Below are 19,065 nucleotides of genomic sequence, written 5' to 3'. Positions count from 1 at the left end.
GATGTAAGGAAGTTTTACTTCACTGAGAGGGTGGTAAATAAGTGGAACAGCCTCCCAGCAGAGGTGGTAGAGGGTAATACAGTGTGGGTATTAAACATGCATGGGATAGACATACGGCTCCTGAATCTAAGACGAGACCAACGACTAATTAAGGTTTGAGTCTTTACCGCAGGAGAAACGGGCGACTAGACGGGGGCCGGATGGGGCCGATCTGCCGGCAGGTTCTGTCTCTCTGACAGATTTTGAGGATTTCTCAATTTAATGTAAAATAACGCGACTCGGGAATAAAGATTTTCAAATAGCTTTTATTTAACAGTTTCAAAATATTACAGAATAAAAAAATAACCGCACTTTGGAGATTAAATATCAGGAGTCTGGGTGGGGGTGGGGTGGGGGCAATTAGTCCTGATTTTCTGGAGGTAGTGGGGGCAATTCCTGGGGCTGCAGTAGAGAAAAATGCCCCTAAATTATCTGAAGTGTCCACGAAGGTGACCTCGGGTGACCCTCCAGGGCATTTATAACGTTTGAAGCCCCCCCCCACGTCTTATTTCACGTGTTCTCCAGAAAAGGCCGTTTAACCCCGTCACTGCCAGAGTACTCTGTCTCATGTCAAATCCGACACAGAAACTTCTCGCCGGAGGAAAAGGGGTTAAGTCCGACCGTCGGTTTCCGTCAAACTGTACAAATTAATATTAAACAAATAAAATATTTTCTGTACAATGAAAAAATAGATTTGTTTTAGCATAAAAGACCCGGAATGATGTCGGAATGTGCAAAAATGTTACTTTGTAACCTTTAACCGCGCAGCTCCTGGTATAAAGTGCGGTCTGAGACGCCGTCGACTGCGAAAGCTCATCACTCTCAGCCAGCCAAAGAGCCGGATCCCGGCTATTACTTGCCATTATCACTATTATCCATTACCTCAAACGTAAAAAAAAGGAGATCGCCAACGCACAAGTGGTTCGGCTGCCGATCTTTGCAGTTTTTAATAAACAGGTTTTCACCAGAAAGCGCTGGTTTTGATGATTTCCCAAATCAGGGAAATCTGAAGCCCCAAAATCCCGCCACAGTGCCCTAAACACCTTTTTTTTTTCCCGCCCCACAGCATTTAATAAGATCGGAGGATACCAGAACCTGGAGTTGGCATACGCCAAAGCGATACCATCCCTGATCGTCCCCAACACCACCTGCCACCTGCCTCGCTCGGACGCCATGCACCTATTCCGTGACCCCGTCTCCGGTGACCTTCCCTGGACCGGAATGACCTTCGGCCTGACTATCCTAGCCGCGTGGTACTGGTGCACGGACCAGGTGAGTGTCGGAGGGTAGCAAGCGGTCATGAAAATGCCATATCCCGCATCAGGAGCTTTATTTATTTATTTTTAATTTAATTAACTAAGCTTTATCTTTTATGGACAATTGAGAGCAGAGCCGGCCTTAAGCGTTCTGGCGCCCTGTGCGGACTACTACTCTGGCGCCCCCCATCCCAAAAAGGAAAGTAAAAAAATCTTGTCACAAAACTCCCCTTTCTCACTACCTACCACCTCTGCCCCTTCTCACTGCCTTCCCCCCTCTGCCCCGTCTCACTGCCTTCCCCCCTCTGCCCCGTCTCACTGCCCCCCCATCCCTTCTCACTGCCTTCCCCCCCTCTGCCCCCTTCTCACTGCCTTCCCCTCACCCCCTCTCCCTACTTCTCATTATCTTACTTGTACCTTGTTGAGTCCTGCGGTGGGAGCGGGAGGCGTCCGTCTTCTCGCTCTGCTGCTCTGGATGTTAAATAAAGTTAAAACAACAAAAAAAAACCTGATACTTTAATTTAAGTCCCGGGCAGGCGCCCCTGTTGCCATGGCGCCCTGTGCGGCCGCACAGTTCGCACACCCCTAAGGCCGGCCCTGTTCGTGAGCCGTAAAGAAACGTAAAATGTTTCAAAAACCCCCTTTTTACGACCAAAAAACAGCAGTGGCGGCGGCAGCTCTCCACTTGCACACTTTCGATCTTTCCAAAAACTTTAGGTTACCCCAAAAAAGTAAAAACAACCCTCAAGAAGCTAGCTTTCTAACGAGGGCGCGGAGGCTTCGCCGAGGTTTATGGGAAGATGAGCGTTGAGGAGACTTCAGCACCGGCTCATAAATTAGACAATCGCTCCGCAGCCCCTCGGGAAATGACTTAATTCAAGTACGGCTGGAAAGCAGCCTTAGGCTTCAAGCTTGCGGAATATACTTGCCCAGCCACCGCCTCACCAAGCGTACGTTGGACGTCCGGACCTGCGCGACCGCCCCTTGGGCGGGAAACCATAGCAGCGAGTCTCTGGCGCTCTCCCGCCGAGGAGAGAATCAACCACCCAACTTGGTTGTGGTTTTTTTGGCCATACGTTCAACCGTGGGCTTATCCCTAAATACGCGCCCCATGGAGGGGCTTAACCTCTCAAAGGGGGTCAGACTACCCCCCGGAGGGACAGCTAAACATCCTTATGTCCAGGAGGACCATGACTTCTTCTCCTGGGGTCCATGGTGGTGCCCAGCTTGTTCTTGAGATGCTTGGCCTGGGAAAGTTTAGAATAAGGGATCCCAAAGGGGGTGGTTGGGGTGTCGGGGGTGACCAGACTTTGAGAGAGGGAGCTGGGGTAAGTACCGGCAAGGTCTTTAGTGCTCCAGTAGCCAGGCCTTCCTCCGTGTCCTTCGGACTTTCTGTTGGCCTGCCGGAACAATCCAGGGCCTTCGGGAACATCTTTTTTGCCTCTGCCCTTGGTCGCGTTCCTGCTCGGACGTTGGGTCTGAAACCTCTCGAGGCCGGTCGACGGGCCGGTGGAACTATATCGGAAAAGCCCCCTTCCCTGCGGAAATAAAAGAAGGGGTTTTTTTTAAACAAAGAATTCCGTTTGACCGACCATATAGAATGTAATGGAAACTCATGGCGGGGGGGGCTAAAGGTTGGGGAGGTCAGGGAGATGGGGGGTACATCAGGTGAAGGCCATCAACGGAACGTGTAATCATAGGGTTGCATGGAGCGTCTGAATGCCGTGAAGATGGCATCTAGCGTAGGCCGTGAATCTAGTGTAGGTTTGTGGTGGGTCTGTCCTCAGGTTCTAGAACTCAAAATGTACGATGGAATATTCCGAAACATACTCGCCAGCGCATGTTCAGTGCCCCATTGGCCATACCTTCCAAGTGTCCCTCGTTTTTGGAGGAATTGTCCCTATGTCCTCCTTTAGAACCCTTATGCCCCCTCCCCCCTCCGGGGCACCAAAAACATATTTCATATATATTTAGGAATTTTTGTCCTTCTTAACCCTTTGTTGGGACGTTGATTATGGATTCCTTATTGTATAAAAGATCTCGGTCTCCCCGCGTGGCTGACGGGTACCCCTGGCTCTGATTCTTTAACCCTCCATAGAGGTTGCGGACCAATTAACCCTTTCCTTATCCCGCTTCCCCCGCCAGGTAATCGTACAGAGATCGCTTTCCGCCAAGAACCTCTGCCACGCCAAAGCGGGATCCATCCTCGCCAGCTACCTGAAGATGCTGCCGATGATCTTCATCATCATGCCGGGGATGATCAGCCGCGCGCTCTATCCGGGTAAGGACTAATACTGTACGTTACCATAGCAACCCGATTCAGCTTCATATTATGGCTTTCCTTCATCAGATGCTTTACACAGAGGTCACTGGGGGTCCCCCAGGTTACAATGTATCTCTGTAGAGTTATTTACGATTATAACCAGACTTTTTTTTACTGTGTTTTGTATAAAAAAACATTAAGTTATTTAATGAAAACCGAAATCTGTACTGATCTAAAGCGATATTTTGGCCCTAATTGGATTTTAGATGATACTGTCCATTTAAGAGGATTATGTATAATGCATGTTGCGGGGTTGCGTAAGGTCGCTTTGATATGGAATCCTGCTTGACGGCGGCGGCTAATTAGCGATGGAAGCCAAGGGTTTTTTTTCTTTTCTTTCTCAATATTAAACAACACAAATTGAACGTCAAACGCAGTCACGGGGAGAACTTTATTCCACAAATGCAACAATCACAAAACGGAACGCTCGGCACTGCGAGAGTTAAACGGCACTGCGAGCGTTAACAGACATTTCAGACGCAGGCTCGGGTATTTGAGGCTAAAAATTGCACTTACAGAAAAATACTGAAAACTGAACCATTGATTCAGAAACTGAGTTCAGCAGCTGATGGACTACAATTCCCATGAGCAAAAAAAAACAAAAAACGTGTGTCCCCCGCTCGATCTTTGGTACAATAAGGTGTGTGACTTCAATCATGTCATTCCAGCTAAGGTCAGGCATGGAGCACGGTGATGTCCTTTCAAAACAGGAGGTCATAAACTAAAACCTAGAGGGTTAGAGGCTTTGATGGAATGTAAGGAAGATAAGTGGAACTGCCTCCCAGCAGAAGTGGTAGAGGGTAATACAGTGAGGGTATTAAACATGCATGGGATAGACATACGGCTCCTGAATCTAAGACGAGACAAACGACTGATTAAGGTTTGAGTCTTTACAGCAGGAGAAACGGGGGCCGGATGGGGCTGATCCGCTGGCAGGTTCTATGTTTCTACATCCCTCACCTGTTACTGGTAAAAAGGAACCTGTGGTCATGGGAGTTGTAGTTCACGAACGGCTGAAAGAGGCAAATTGCTCTGTGATTTCCGACGGCGACAAGATAAAAATTTAAATACAGAAATCTAAAATAAAACCTAATTTATACAAAATAATTCCGTGTTCAGTAACAACGCTTCTGTGTTTGGATGTTAGGTCAGACGACACACAAAGGCAAAAAATATAAAAAAAGATAAGGTCGTGATAGGGCAGTGAAGATAAAGAAAAGGACAAGGTCAGGGCAGGACGGAGGAGAAAACGTATACACTGCACGGCAGGGACAGGAAGGAGGGACAGGGTCAGGGCAGGATGGAGGAGACATAAAAGGGCAAGGTCAGGGCAGGAAGGAGGAGAAAATAAAATAGATGCTGTAGGGACAGGGCAGGAGACAAAGGAGGGATTAGATCATAGCGGGAAGGAGGAGACAAACAATGCAAGGGCAGGAATGAGACAGGAGAAAAGGTCAGTTTGGATAATTGTGAGACGACAGCATTTTAAAAACACTTAAACATCAATAAAAAAAACAAGAAAACGGTGTAAACAATGCAATGAAAATGAACAACTCCCACCATGCATCGCCAGCCACAGATCCTATCATCCTCTCCCATCAATTAAACGCAACAGCAAACCCCCGGGCGGGCATCAGAGTCATCATCAAGACCCGGCTCCCCTTTTGCTTTTTACGCCATTCCTAAAACTATAGCACTCTGAGTGCGTGATGATGTCATACGGACATACAACCGAACAGTTGCGATGATATCACCAGAAGAGTCAGACCGGCCTCCCTCTGAACTTGGCCTGGCCGCGAAAATAAATGTCCACCAAAATATTCCAATGGCAGCCATGTTTTTTCTTAAATATACAATCATATGCACCAAACGCTACTTTTTCTGTCCTAGACAGAAGCACCAAAAATGTAAAACAATATTAAGAATTCATGTTAAGGCAGCTATACGATATGAACGCTTCAGGTTATCCCTTGTCTGATTATTTTTGATGTCTGGCTCGTTCCCCAGTGCTAATGAGGCCGTCTCACCGCAGTCCTAGAGTAATACTGTGGCTGGAAACAAAAAAAAGGGCAGCGAACCCATCATGGGATCACCGAAATTGAATGTAAAAGTTCTTAACGCACGCAGTCGCGCTTATCCTATTTCTGATTTACAATCTTTCAACGAAGGAAATGTCATTCAAATAAACCCCGGGGAGCAAATGTTTACGGTTCGCTCTGGTCTGATCGGGCATCGCAGTCTGTAACGCTAATACACACCTTGGTAGGTTCCATGGCATGGGTCCGGTCTTTGTTCGGCTCACCCTTGGAAAGGACGCGCTTCAGCTCCTCTTCCAGGGTCTGGTTCCTCCTCTTCCCGTTTTCCACTTGCCTCATGTCCATCAGAGACTGGGAGATGCCCCCCAACGGACCGGCAAAGGTCCCTCTGCTAATATGGCCATCGCTCAGCTTTCTTTGCAAAGCGATATGTTCCCCGTTAGGAATCCGATCGGAGCTTCTCCTCTGCAGGGGCTTTGTTGGGTAGTACTCCTCCGACGTGGACGAGGCGTTTGATGGAGGCAGGGAACCAGAGCCACTGGATAAACATTCGCTAGGATACATCCCAAGTCTATCCGTATCACCTTCGTCGTTACCTCCTGGTACAGTTTGGATAAGAAGGTCCTCGATATCCTCTTCTTCTCTCCCCTCTGCATCCCCCCCATTGACGGACGGTATCGTGTTCTCCACTTTGGACGTGTTGGCTGTGACGGACTTGGCATTCAGGGCGTTCTTCATGCTTATAAAGTCCGTGACCGGCAGCGTCCTGGGCTTTGGCACCGGAGGTCCGCTTCTCGTAACGGGGGCTTGACCTTGATCACCGGACCCAAGAGAACGAGTTTCAGCCGGTGACGCAAAGCCCTCTCGAGACTGTTGGACGTTGTGACCTCCTGGTTGTCCTACAGCTTTATGGTCTTTTAATGAAGGAGTCTCCAAATCCTCATCAAAACTCGAGGACGGAGAGACCACTTTAGTGCTGCTGGTGGCAGAACCTTCTTCTCGGCTGCCTTGTCTCGCTGTCGTCCTTTCGCGATGACCGGCCTCCTCATTTTCAGCGTGTCGTGCTTTGTTTACCTGGAGAGAAGTGTCCTCGCAAGCACTCCCGCCGCCTTCCTGCTTCTTTGTCTGCATGAGAAATTGGGCAGTGGCGTTGGCCGTATCGCAAATCTTGATCCTGTTCATCTGAGAATGCATGGGGTTCTTGACTTTAGGGTCGATGATATTAATGTACCCCAAGATGTCACTTCCTGGTTCAGGTTCGGGTTCAACCCAAGTGGGAAGGTAGTTGAACATGTTGGCTCTTTCCATGTTCAGTAGGGCTGGGTGGATCTGAGGTTCTTCCACTTTTTGCTCTAATAATTTGGCCTTGGCTTGTTTCACCTCTCTTTCGCTGGCGCTTTTGACGCTCACCAAGGCATATTTAGGGTTGATGAGCTTCTTGGCGATGGATTGAGGTGGTCCGGCGGGTAAGGGTGCAGGCTGTATCATCGGCTCGGGCTCTGGTTCGTTCTCCATTGGGACGTTCTTCAGGCTGACGGCCTTGGACAGCAAGTAGAGCTCTTGGAACTGGTGGTCAAAGCTCTCCACCACTTGGCCGGAGAGTACGGTGAGGAGATTCCGATCTATTCTCGCCGCTGACCAAGTGAAACTGAAGAGAAGAGACAAACAGATCAAAAATAAATATCTTAAAGACCTCCGAGGTCCTCACAATGTGCACGATTGGGCAGCGCGCTGACCCACAAACAGGTCTAGAAAGACCGGGTTTTGAAAGGCTCTGTAGACGTACCTGTACGAGCCGCAGGCCGCTTTGTCTCCGTCCACAAACATGAACTTCTGGCTCAGGCATCCCTTGAACTTGGTGGAGAATCGGGTGTAGAATTCGGAGCCCCCAATACTGCGAATCCGGAGATTCTGTCAGACAAAATGAAACGGGTGAGCGCCTGGGCTCCAGAAAGCACCGAGCTCTATATATACACACACACACATATTATATAATATATATATATATATATATATATATATATATATATATATATATATATATATATATATATACATACATACATACATACATACATACACGCGGGCTTAGATGGTGAGAGCAGGAGCTGGGGGGGTCACGTTATAACATTTAGCATTTTAGTATCAAGATAAAGGGTTACGTAGCAAAGGTTCCAAAAACACTGCGCATGTATGTGTTCAGTATACAGTAATAACCCCCCAGTGCTGTATACAGTAATATAACCCCCCCCCACACTGTATACAGTAATGTCAGTCGGCGACAAAAACCTGGTTTCATCCCATTTTCCCCCCAATAAACTCCCTTTATCTGCAGATCTGGAGCCGCCGTTGCTGTCAAACACAACACTGAGCTGATGCTTTATGGCAATGCTAATGAAGTCCGTTCCCCCATAGACTTTCATTAGTCACAGTGTCTGCCTCTGTGATTTAGACTGAGGCACTCTATTGTTCCCCACAGGCAGTATGATAAGGAGTCGGGGTGTTTAGGAAATAACAGAGCGAGAATCATACAAACGGCTGATATGCAGCTGCCTGAAAACATTTATATTATGGGGCAAAAACTACAACAATAATGAGAAAATATCCACTCTGTGAGGATAATGTCCAGAGGCAGAGCCTCGCCCTGATATACAATAAGACAGCAAGTGAAGAGATCACGAGATCTTCTTACACCTGAGGCTGCAATCTGATACAGGGGAGCTTGTGTTCCTTCAAACCAACTTTCCCGATTCACAGAATGAGTCATGCTAGCAGTCTGACCAGGTTATTGGGGACGTCACTCCAAGAAAAAGGCAGCCATTACACTGCTCTGTCCTCTATGGGTAGACTGCTTTACGGCAGCAATTGGCCCCTGACGTTAAATGGACCTCCTGGGGCCTTTGGACCAAGACTCTCTATTTATTTTTACAATCAATGATTTGTTATTTTGAGTATTTCTTACTAATAAGTCTGTGGTTTATGTACGTGGCCAAAACCGACAAGAATTACATATTTTAGGCGCTGCAGAGGGCACCGATGGGTTAACCGAAGTGCATTCCCTCCCTAGGATCGGCAGAACAATGTAGTGAGACCATTATATCCTCGGCGTCTGCGCCTGTCGGCCCCTTTGGCGGCACCATGCCTTTATTAATCCCCGTGTGCCTTGATATGTCACGGACGCCTCGCCCTTAATCTCAGATACAGGAGGAAGGAGCGCCGAGCGTTAACCCCCCAAATCACCCGTCAGAAGCCCCCCCAAATCACCGGTCAGAACCCCCCCATCCGTTTCCAATGGGAACCTCACAAAGATTTAAAGGGACCGCACGATGGCCGGAGCGTCCCTTTAAATCCGGCCCCCCAAACAACTGACGCCGTTTGGATTAAAATGATCAGAGTAGAGTTTTGAGGCTCTTGTGTTTGCACTCGGCCCTGGCAGGGACCGGCTGCTGGAGGTTTTTGTTTCGGGAGATCACGTGCGACGAGAGCCGGGTTTTAAGAGCTTTCGTTGCTCCTTTTGTGTGTTTTCTGGAACGGGAATAGATTTAAAACAAATATTTACAATTTAATTAAAAAGATAACTTTTTGGTGCGCCGGCGCTTTAAGCCTTAAAGGGATCCCATCACAAAAGCGCCCGGAATGTTTTTGTCTGATTCTTCCAATAAATGTTAGAACTAAATCCATTAAAAAAAATCACTAGTCCTGCCGAATACGAATCTCCACAAAAAATCATTCTTTAATCAAATTTTGCCCAAATGCTTAATTGTCACGTGACAAAAAAGATGGCACTGATTGGTTGTTGCCATAGAAACAATCTGCATACTGGATCCGTCTGCACGGCGGCAGAGAGACACAGGAAAGCTTTTTGGGGGCTAAAAAAGGCACAGAGAAGCTGTTTGGGGCGCGAGGTCGGCACCGCTGAGGCTTTATTATTCTTGGTCGGGTTGGAAGACTCCTTTCATACCGTGACGTGCGTTTATTTTTGTGTTTTCCCCAAATTCTCTGCATTTCAGAGCCCTCGCCCTGCCTGCCGGCCAGAAAGTCTCTGCTGCGTGCAGCTGTCGAGAATTCACATTATTTAATGTGTTCTGCGATTTACCCCCCCCACACCGTATAAGAAGGGCCGATTTACCCCCTCTACATCATACAAGAAGGGCCGATTTACCCCCTCTACACCATACAAGAAGGGCCGATTTACCCCTCCACACCGTATAAGAAGGGCCGATGTCTCTGTTCTATATACTGTATTGAGGCCATCTTTTGTTTTTAGGCTCATTCCGGGTGATTTGTGTCTCCTGTGTAAGCGAAATGCGTTGGGTCGTTGTTCATGGGCACAGAGCAGGCTGGGGGTCCAAACAAACGCCTACAGATCCCCGCACACAGATCCGTTCACCGGGTTAGCCTCTCCCCAATCCCCCCTGTCGCGGTCCGGACTCTGCATTAGTTAAAGGCGAGGGCGGAAGCCGGGAGTCACAGAGCAAACAGACGGCAGCCCCTCCTAGAACCCGAACGCCGAGAACTTCCAAGGCCAGAGACGGCCGGTAACACGACGCGAGTTAAGCATACCTACCAAGTCTCCCTGTTTAGTCTGGCCAGTCCCTCTTTCCTCCCCCTGATGCCCCTCTTTTCTAGGAGGTCAGAATGTTTGCTGGGTATGAGGGTATCGCAGGGTTCTACAGCCCTAAAAGCCCCGATAATGTGTATAGAAACAGCAGAGAACGGCTTTATAAATTAAATTGTGGTATAATTATAAAGGTTCATTTAAAACACAAATGCGGATTAACCCCCCCCCCCTGGACTCTGGCCTGAGGCCGGACCGCCTGCCAAACCTGTATACTCAAGGTGTTCATTACACGCTGTAGCCCAGAGGGCATTTAACCCTTTCTATGGAGGCTCAAATCTAATTTTAAAAAAAAACTTTTACTAAAATGTCATTAGTGAGCACGTCTCCAATCCAATAATTTTTGGCTCCATAAAAAAAGGTAGTATTATTAATAATAATAATAAATAAATGGCTCCCGGGATATGGATATTAGCATTGTTTTGGAACTGTATGGATGTAAGACAAATATTTCATAATGTATCCAGCTTCCGGGGCATCCGGATCTCAGGCAAGAAAAGCAGGAATTTTTAGGCGGCCCCCGGTGTAGTTCCAGGAATTTGCTCTCACCTGATGTCAAGTCTGATTTGCATGGAGCTAAATGCTCGTCCTATACATCCTGCACTGATCAACGCTGTTTAAAATGAAACTATGTATAGATGTAACGCAAGGAAGTTTTACTTTACTGAGAGGGTGTTAGATAAGTGGAACAGCCTCCCTGCAGAAGCGGTAGAGGGTAATACAATGAGGGGATTAAACATGCATGGGATAGACATACGGCTCCTGAATCTAAGACGAGACCAACGAATGATTAAGGTTTGAGTCTTTACAGCAGGAGAGATGGGCCGGGTTCTAGGTTTCTATGATTAAGTAAAACGGGTTCCATGTTCTCTTAGTGTGGAATCCCAGCATGCGCAGACCTGTCGACCCCCGCACCCCCCGCACGCCATCAAACAGGGCAGGACAGGAAAGGGTCGGCCTATACTTTGTGCAAATGTAAAGATCAAAAGAAAAAAAGGGTTGTTTTTGTGGCCTCCGTCTCTCATTTATGACATCACCAGGAGAAAATCTGCATGCTGGGCCACGCGGTGACATCACTAATCGGGGCTGATTTTTTTTTTCTCGTTATTGAGGAGGCGCACCGATTCCTCCCCACTCTCCAGAGATACGGAACGGATTCTAGGAACGATTCCTGGGGCCTCTCGGGTCGGAAAATGTTTTTACTTTCCAGTAACTTTGTTTCAGAAATAAGACGTCGGTGAGATTCGCATTTCCCGCATTCTCAGAATAATTGTTTCTGATATGTGAACATTACGCCGTAGGGCAACCCCCCGGGACAAGGCCGCACACGCCTAAACCCGCGCACACGCATGTACACCATGTAAATCAAAATACTGCTCTGATACAAAGTGGACACATTGTACTGGAGAACGGTGTCCCCGGAGTCAGGTTCCAGGTGCGGCCCCTCAGGACCCATTCATCTGTCTATCGCTTCTATCCTATTGGCTGGCGCTGTGGGAGAACAACATGTTTTTTTCTTATAACACGAGCCGTAGGCTGGGGCCAGAAACGGTCCTTTATACATTTTGTACGCGTGCGGTTTTGGATCACCAAGAAGGGGCACGGTGGAACCTGGTCACCTAAAGGGAGGAGTCAGGTGGCCCCTCCCTCTTTTAACGTTTTTTAGAAGATCCGTCCCACCCGCAGGCCTTTCGGCCCGGGGAAGGAAGGGGTCGCTTGGCCCCTCGGGGGCCGATCTACTTAATAAGCGACTCCCTCTGGGGTTTAAGGATTTCAGTCCATGCCGTGCTGCAGAAACATTGTTTATTCTCGAGCTCCACCAACGCGTTTGGCCCCCGTTCTTGCCCCCGGACTCACCTTGAGGTGCCCCTTGTGCATCTGAGCCCTCTCACACATCTGCAGGAAGTACTTCACGTCCGACTCGTTGAGGATGATGTACACCGACACCTTCCTCTTGAACCCGGCATCTAGCATGTCCTTGAGAATGTCCACGTCGGTAAAAAGATCCATCACCACGGCGATCACCTGCGGGAAGGAACAGGAAACGGGTGTAAAGAGGGGCATTCGCCAAATGAGGGGCAAACACAGAAAGAGTGGGGTCTTCGGGGGGAACAGGAAACACCCGAAATATTATACAGTAGAAAGCTGACAAAAAAAATCTAATTTACATAAAAAAAATAAAGTTGCCACCTCAGACCTTTTGATTCGCCTCCCTGACTTCCTTTATTTACAGGAAGTGCTCGTGCCAAGTTGTGCAAAGAGAAATTGGCTCCCCCAAGTTTAGGAAAATCTGAAAATGTCATATTAACCCCAGTAAACCAAAAAGGGTGAAATATCCATATTTTAGCCTATTTTTGTTCTTTGTTGATACAAATGTCAGATTGTCGAGCGCCTTTGGGCCCCATACAGGAGAAAAAAATAGTTTAAAGCCCCCCCCGGTCTTTGATCGTTGGCAATAATTTATTTTGTATAAACTCAGTCGATGTGCATGAATATATATATACCGGTATATAAAAACAGTAACAAAATTAGTGTCGCTTTCCTGATCACGGCACAGCTCTCAAGTATTTGCCTTATCGCATTTTATCGCCTAACCCCCCCCCCCAATCCCGTCTGTTTACTCACTATGTGGCCTGAGGAATTTATGGGCTCCTCTTATCACTTTAAAGCCCGTCTGCCCCTTGTCTGGACACAGAAAGGAACCCCCTCCCCCCCAGTCCATCATAAACATGGCGGCCATCTAAATTTTCAGTCTGGGGAGAAACGGTTAAATAAAAATAATTTAAAGCTCTATAAATGCATTGATATTTAAGACGTGCGCGCACACCTGGCGCCGAGGCCTCCAGTCCCTGCAGCCGGGGGAGTCGGGGGTCCCGTCACCGTGGTGTGGAATGCGAGTGTTTTTCACACCGAACTTCCAGAAATGATTCACGCAATGGATTCAAAGAATGGCCCGAGTCTGCTAAACACGCCACGCGCTTCCTGCCCCCTAGTATGGAAAGGGTTAAATTCCTTCCCACGTTAGAACGGGGGTTTATTTTATTACCCCCCCCTTCATTCCCAGACACCGATTACCGTCACCGCTGGCAACAAGTGCCGCTACGTGTGCCCGATTGGCTCAGGATTCTGAAAATGATTAGTGGTCTACGCGTTGGAGGGCAGCGCATGCACATGCCGCCCTTGGGATACCCGGGTGCTCTCAGGGACAGAGTCTCCAGGTTTCTGCCCCAGTCTCAGGGCAGATTCTGGGGGTCACACAGTCTGACTCTTTTCTATTCCCCCCGCTGTGATCGTATATAAGGCTCCCAGTTGGTGCTTTTGCTCCCAGTATGCTATGGTTGATCTCCCTGCTTGAATGCAGGTGACTAAATGAAGTGTATCTTTCCATGACGACCAGCGTTAGAGCCATTTGGCGAGTCAGTTCATAGAAACCTCTCGATGGGCTATTAAAGGGTTAATATGTCAGTCTCGGGGGCAGATCACTGGGAAAGCACCCTTTGGAAGGGCAAACCTGGGGCAAAATTCTAACGTGTAGCGGGAATGTTCCACTGGTTGCTACGGTGACTGCACTCTCTCCACACACTGGTCTAGACTCTCCCGAAGCTGTGCGTGTCACCGGCGGGAAGCGAGCGGCATCCCAGCGCTGATGGGGTTAATAGCGAGTCACGCCTGGGTGTGATTATGTATTAACGGCCCTCCCTGTGTGTACATACAATTACCCCGCTGGGGGCAGTTACGGGACGCTTCCCTCCCTTTGCGTTTCAAGGTTATGGCGCACCTGTCACCCGAGCGGCTTGGGCGGCCCCGTCTTACTCTATACATTATCCGGGGCCAATGTAATCCACCCATAATCCATCTGAAAAAGAGACCACCGAGGCCCAAGAACTTCATATAATTTCACATCGTTTGGCCCAATAAAAATATTAACTTTTTTTGAAAGAAAAAAAATAAATAAAAGGATTAAAACAATTCTGCAAACTTTCGTAGAAAAAAAAAGGATTTTTTTAAAAAATATAAAACGCGTTGGGTGACATTTAGATTGTTTTTATATTATATTATTTATATAATTTATGGTATTTATAGTTATGAGCAGTTTTTTCTATTTTTACTAAATTCTGTGTTATTCGGAGATAAAACACTTTAAAGGAAAAGATGGCAAATGTCCTGAAATGTATAGATATTTTTTATTGATTTGTAGCGCCGTCATATTCTGTAGCGCTGTACATCCTAGTTTTTTGTAATAATTCATATTTTAGAGTCTCGAGGCTGAGACTCTGTTCCCGTAAAGCCGTTTATCAGATAGAAAGCCGCGACTCGTTACCGCGAGTTACTCCACGCGCCCTCGGCCAACTCTGCCGGGGAGCGGAACCCCAGACGCGATTCACCACTAGACCCCGGAATGAAGATCCAATTATTTTTATAGTTTTTTTGTGGATTTCTGCCGGGTGGAGGCTTTAAAAAAAAAAAAAAAAAAAAAAGAAAAAAAGGTTACATATAGAGAGTGATTCTGGTAAAAAGTTTGTTATCACCATAGCAACCAAATAAATGGTTCAATAAGCCGGTATCTTTGGACAGCGGTTTAAGGGACAAGATGAGCTTTACAGTTTTGTAACTTTGTATCAGAATCACATTTTTTAACATAATTCCATTTTGTGGCAAAAAGAAGTAACTTGATAAAATAAAAAATTAAAAAAAAAACACCCTTCTCTCAGAAAAAAAACCCAATTCTGGGAAAACAGAGCACACGCGGCGGTATAAAGTCCACTACTACGTGTCAATAAAAAAAGGCCGAAAGTTCAGATCCCTCGGCTTTATCTAAACGGCATCTTCCGACTTATTTTTATTTTTGAACCGGTTCGGTCACCCGATGCAAACTTTACATCAACAGATAAAAAACATTTTAATTCAATTAAAATATTGGTTACTTTTATTAGGAAAAATAAATCACAAGTAGTACTTGTCTCTTGTGTTTAGAGCATTCTATTACCCAGCATGCACAAGGTCTTCCCCTGATTGGCTGTTGGGTTTGTAGCTTTAGCAGCAGAATAAGAGGGGAGTCTGATGCGTCCCTTACATGAGATTTTTTTTTATTCTATAATTTTCTATATTTTTTTATTTTCTATATATATATATATATATATATATATATATATATATATATATATATATATATATATATATTAATGTTTTATGTCATGTTGCTATGGCAACATTATGAAAAAAAGCATTTTATTAACTCAAAGGGCTCTGTTTGATATCCGTCTGTATCGGCTCCGCGCAAAGACAGGGTCTCATAATAATATGGTTTAAAATTATTATGAGACCCTGTCTTTGCGCGGGGGAAAAAATGTTTTATTCAAAAATAACTATATAAAAAAATACATATAAAATAAAATATACAATATATATATTTAAAATATTTTTCATATATATATATATATATATATATATATATATATATATATATATAAAATTAAAATAATAATACTTAAAACACAGATTTGGGGAGGTTCCGTGTTTTTTTTGTTTTAGTTTTTTTGCTCTTTGCACAGATTTCGAACCCCCACCCCTCCCCCTCAGGCATGTAATTGAGATTTTGCTGAGTTTGCCGTCTGGAATAGTTTCATCTGCGTGTGAAAAAAACTGGCAGCCAGAACTATAGTGCGCGACCGGCTAAAGGCTGCTGGCTGAGAGTCATAGGAGTTATAGTTCCACAGCTGCGGGGGGGGGGAATAACTGCCGGCTGCCCTTGATGGTGATGTCATAAACGTTCCCTGAAACAATTCCTGCGGCGCGGAACTTGAGGGTTAACCTTAACAGGGAACTCTTCCATATGGATACTGGGGGGCCCGGGGGCCGATGGGTACGTAGACCCCGTAGACCCCAACGCCGAGCGACGAAACATTGTATCCGGTGGGCGATGCGTTGTTGCCACATGTTGTGTCACGTTTGCACACCTGGCAGTTATGAGATCATGCAAAGGGTGAGTCACGATGTTACCACCTCGGCGGATGCTGCGGCACATGGATATGGGTCACCAATGGGACCACGGCTTAGAAAAAAAATGTGCAAAGGGGTTGGCCAATATCACCTGAGCTCAAGCAGGGTGCACTCAGGTCATTCTAAAGGCAACCTCTGACAGCTAGATTTAGAGAGGGGGGTCTGGGATGTCCTACCATCATCTTCCTCGGTGTAGATCAGCTCCAGAGTTTACCCTATGGGATTTTTACCACGTATTAAATGTCACTGTTCAATGTATCAACTACCCCGGTCTGTACAGATTTGTATAGAATAAGGCAGAAAATGGAGACCAAAAGTCACAGCCCCGGCTGGACACACGAAACGTGCAATTCTATACGATAACTAGAACATGATTAAAAAATGATTAAAAAAAAGTGTTTAATGCAGAAACGAGGACGCCACCTTGTACAGGGATTTAGATAAGTAGAACAGCCTCCCGGCAGAGGTGGTAGAGGGTAATACTGTGAGGGGATTAAACATGTATGGGATAGACATACGGCTTCTGAATCTAAAACGAGACCAACGACTGATTAAGGTTTGCGTTTGAGCTGACTAGACGGGGGCCGAATGGGGACCGGTCTGCCGGGGGATTCCGGGTTACTATGTATCATGGCCCCGGGGACCGGCGGCATTCCAGAGCAGTGCGATCACGGATCACGGATGTGTTAATCTGAACGTTCACACGAATGAAACAACCTGTTGTGGATTTTGAAATAATTTAAGCATCGGAACCAACGACCTTAATTCCCCCACTCACCCCGAAATCACTCGCCCATCGGGCAACTACATTGGATCATCCATTCTGCCCTTTTTCATTTTTTTCCTTGGAAACGCTTTAAAATATAGAATCCGCCAGCAGATCTGCCCCATCTAGACTGCCTTAATCAGTCGTTGGTCTCGTCTTAGATTCAGGAGCCGTATGTCTATCCCATGCGTGTTTAATACCCTCTCTGTATTACCCTCTACCACCTCTGCTGGGAGGCTGTTTCACTCATCTACCAAAATGAGTGATTTTTTTTCCCGCCCCAGTAACTGAAGCTCTCACCTTCTGCGCTTGGGTTATCATCTTCCTGATGACCTCCTTGATGTGAGGTTGTCCATCGATGGGGGGCTGCATGTAGACAGTTGCCCGGGTCACTCCTCTGTAAGCCACCGTGCCGGGCCACCCCAAGTCCAGCTCCGGGATGACGCAGTCCGACTTATCCGGCCAGTATTCCAGCGAATGCTCGGCGCCCCCTCCGGACCCCCCGCCACACTCATCGTCTTTATCTCCGTCCCCGCCGAGCGCACACTTATCGCAGCCCGACCTGGAGTGGCCGGAGTCGGGATCGAAGGGTTCCAAACTCCCCAGAACTTTACCGACCTCCAAGTCAGACAAGAAGTCCCGGATCTTCTCCTTCTTGATGACCTCATAGAAGGCGTCCGGACCCGACGACACCAGAGCCTCCAGGGCCAGCCTCTGCTCCTCGCTGTAGAAGAACTCCGGCTTCGTCTCGCTGGACCTCCAGTTCACGTTATTATTGTCCAAGCACTGGATCTGGGATAGAGCCATGATCCACAAGATCCACAAAGATCCCACAAGATCCTCAAAGATCCACAAAGATCCCACAAGATCCACAAAGATCCCACAAGATCCACAAAGATCCCACAAGATCCACAAAGATCGGGCCGGAGTCCCCGAGACCTTTATTGGCCGGTATATAGTGGGTGTCTATACTGCTCTCACCCTACAGACAGGTAGTGAGCTCGAGCTGTACCTGTAGCTATGCTACCGGCTGGCCTTAGGTGTGCTGCCTCTGTAGGGAGGCAGGTGACGCCATCATAGGGGTAGAAAAGTCCATACGGGGTTAAGCAGCATAGAACTCCTATATAGTGGTGCCGAGTATCTTTCAGGCAGGTATGGTTTGCGCTGTGCCCAGATCCCCTGTATAGCGGCACCGAGTATCTCCCGGGTACCGTCCAGCTGTGACTGGGGGCTCTCAGTTCTCGGGTCCCCTGTATAGTGGCACCGAGTATCTCCCGGGTACCGTCCAGCTGTGACTGGGGGCTCCTGTATAGCGCTGAGTATCTCCCGGGTCCCCCGCTGTCCTGCAGCCGGTGCTCACCCACTTCTTCCCGGCCGCTCCCGCCGGCTAGCGCTCCAAGACTGAGCTCCCCCTACAGCAGAACAGGTACCAACAGCACCGGCTGATCACGTGAGCCCGCAAGGCCTCGCCCACCCAGTAAACACGCCCACATTCCCATTTCCCTTCCCATGCCAGCGGGCTGCAGCTCACATCAGTTGGTGCTGCTGGCGGCTGGCTGGGGGTGATGGGAGCTGCACTACTGAGCTACTTAATAGAAGGCTTCACAACCCCTGTGATTGCAAGCTCCGCGGCCCAGAGAGATCCTTATACTTAATGTATCCCTTATTACATCTTGTTTGTTTATGTTTTAAACATCATGGAATATAAAGATTGCAAGCTCTTAAGCCTAGAATTTACAAATTACCCCTGATCATATTATTATTATTATTATTATTATTATATTATTATTATCATTATTATATTGTTATTATCATTATTATTATTTTTATAGTATCATTATTTTATTGTTATTATCATTATTATTTTATTTACGTCTGTGTAATGTCCTCTTCTCACCTGATTGCAAGCTCAGACAGCCACAGTATAAGTTGTGCTATATATTGCCAAGCATGTTCAAATTCCCTCACTGTATTCATCTCTACCACTTCTGCTTGGAGGCTGTACCATTAATCTACCACCCTCTCGG

The 19,065-nt window shown here is 47.1% G+C and overlaps 2 protein-coding genes across 2 annotated transcripts in view; one reads left to right on the top strand and one right to left on the bottom strand.

Annotated features, from left to right (window-relative positions):
* The window catches only part of SLC5A10 (solute carrier family 5 member 10), a 39,579-nt gene that overhangs the window by 5,554 nt on the left and 14,960 nt on the right, over positions 1-19,065 (top strand). The window contains exons 8-9 of the mRNA XM_053470847.1: positions 1,106-1,311; positions 3,441-3,576. Of these exons, the coding sequence (XP_053326822.1) occupies positions 1,106-1,311; positions 3,441-3,576 (342 nt within the window). The remainder of the gene's footprint in view (positions 1-1,105; positions 1,312-3,440; positions 3,577-19,065) is intronic.
* On the bottom strand, positions 5,719-17,890 carry FAM83G (family with sequence similarity 83 member G). The gene is made up of 5 exons (XM_053470846.1): positions 17,339-17,890; positions 12,130-12,297; positions 7,441-7,565; positions 6,764-7,302; positions 5,719-6,718 (listed from the first exon to the last, which is right to left on the bottom strand). Exons 1-5 carry the CDS (start codon positions 17,843-17,845, stop codon positions 5,823-5,825), a joined length of 2,235 nt encoding a protein of 744 aa, XP_053326821.1. The 5' UTR covers positions 17,846-17,890; the 3' UTR covers positions 5,719-5,822.

Source organism: Spea bombifrons, chromosome 7, assembly GCF_027358695.1.
Source record: "Spea bombifrons isolate aSpeBom1 chromosome 7, aSpeBom1.2.pri, whole genome shotgun sequence".
NCBI lineage: Eukaryota > Metazoa > Chordata > Amphibia > Anura > Pelobatidae > Spea > Spea bombifrons.
Note: the sequence above shows the minus strand (reverse complement) of the source record. Positions and strands in the feature narration are given on the sequence as shown.

What these genes read in the sequence shown, in the direction of transcription:
- FAM83G (XM_053470846.1), bottom strand. Translation starts at nt 17,845, where the DNA reads ATGGCTCTATCCCAGATCCAGTGCTTGGACAATAATAACGTGAACTGG. An exon ending in TGATAACCCAAGCGCAGAAG is followed by an intron (nt 12,298 to 17,338) that starts GTGAGAGCTTCA and finishes TCCTTCCCGCAG; the next exon opens with GTGATCGCCGTGGTGATGGA. An exon ending in GCAGACAAAGAAGCAGGAAG is followed by an intron (nt 6,719 to 6,763) that starts GCGGCGGGAGTG and finishes AGGTAAACAAAG; the next exon opens with CACGACACGCTGAAAATGAG.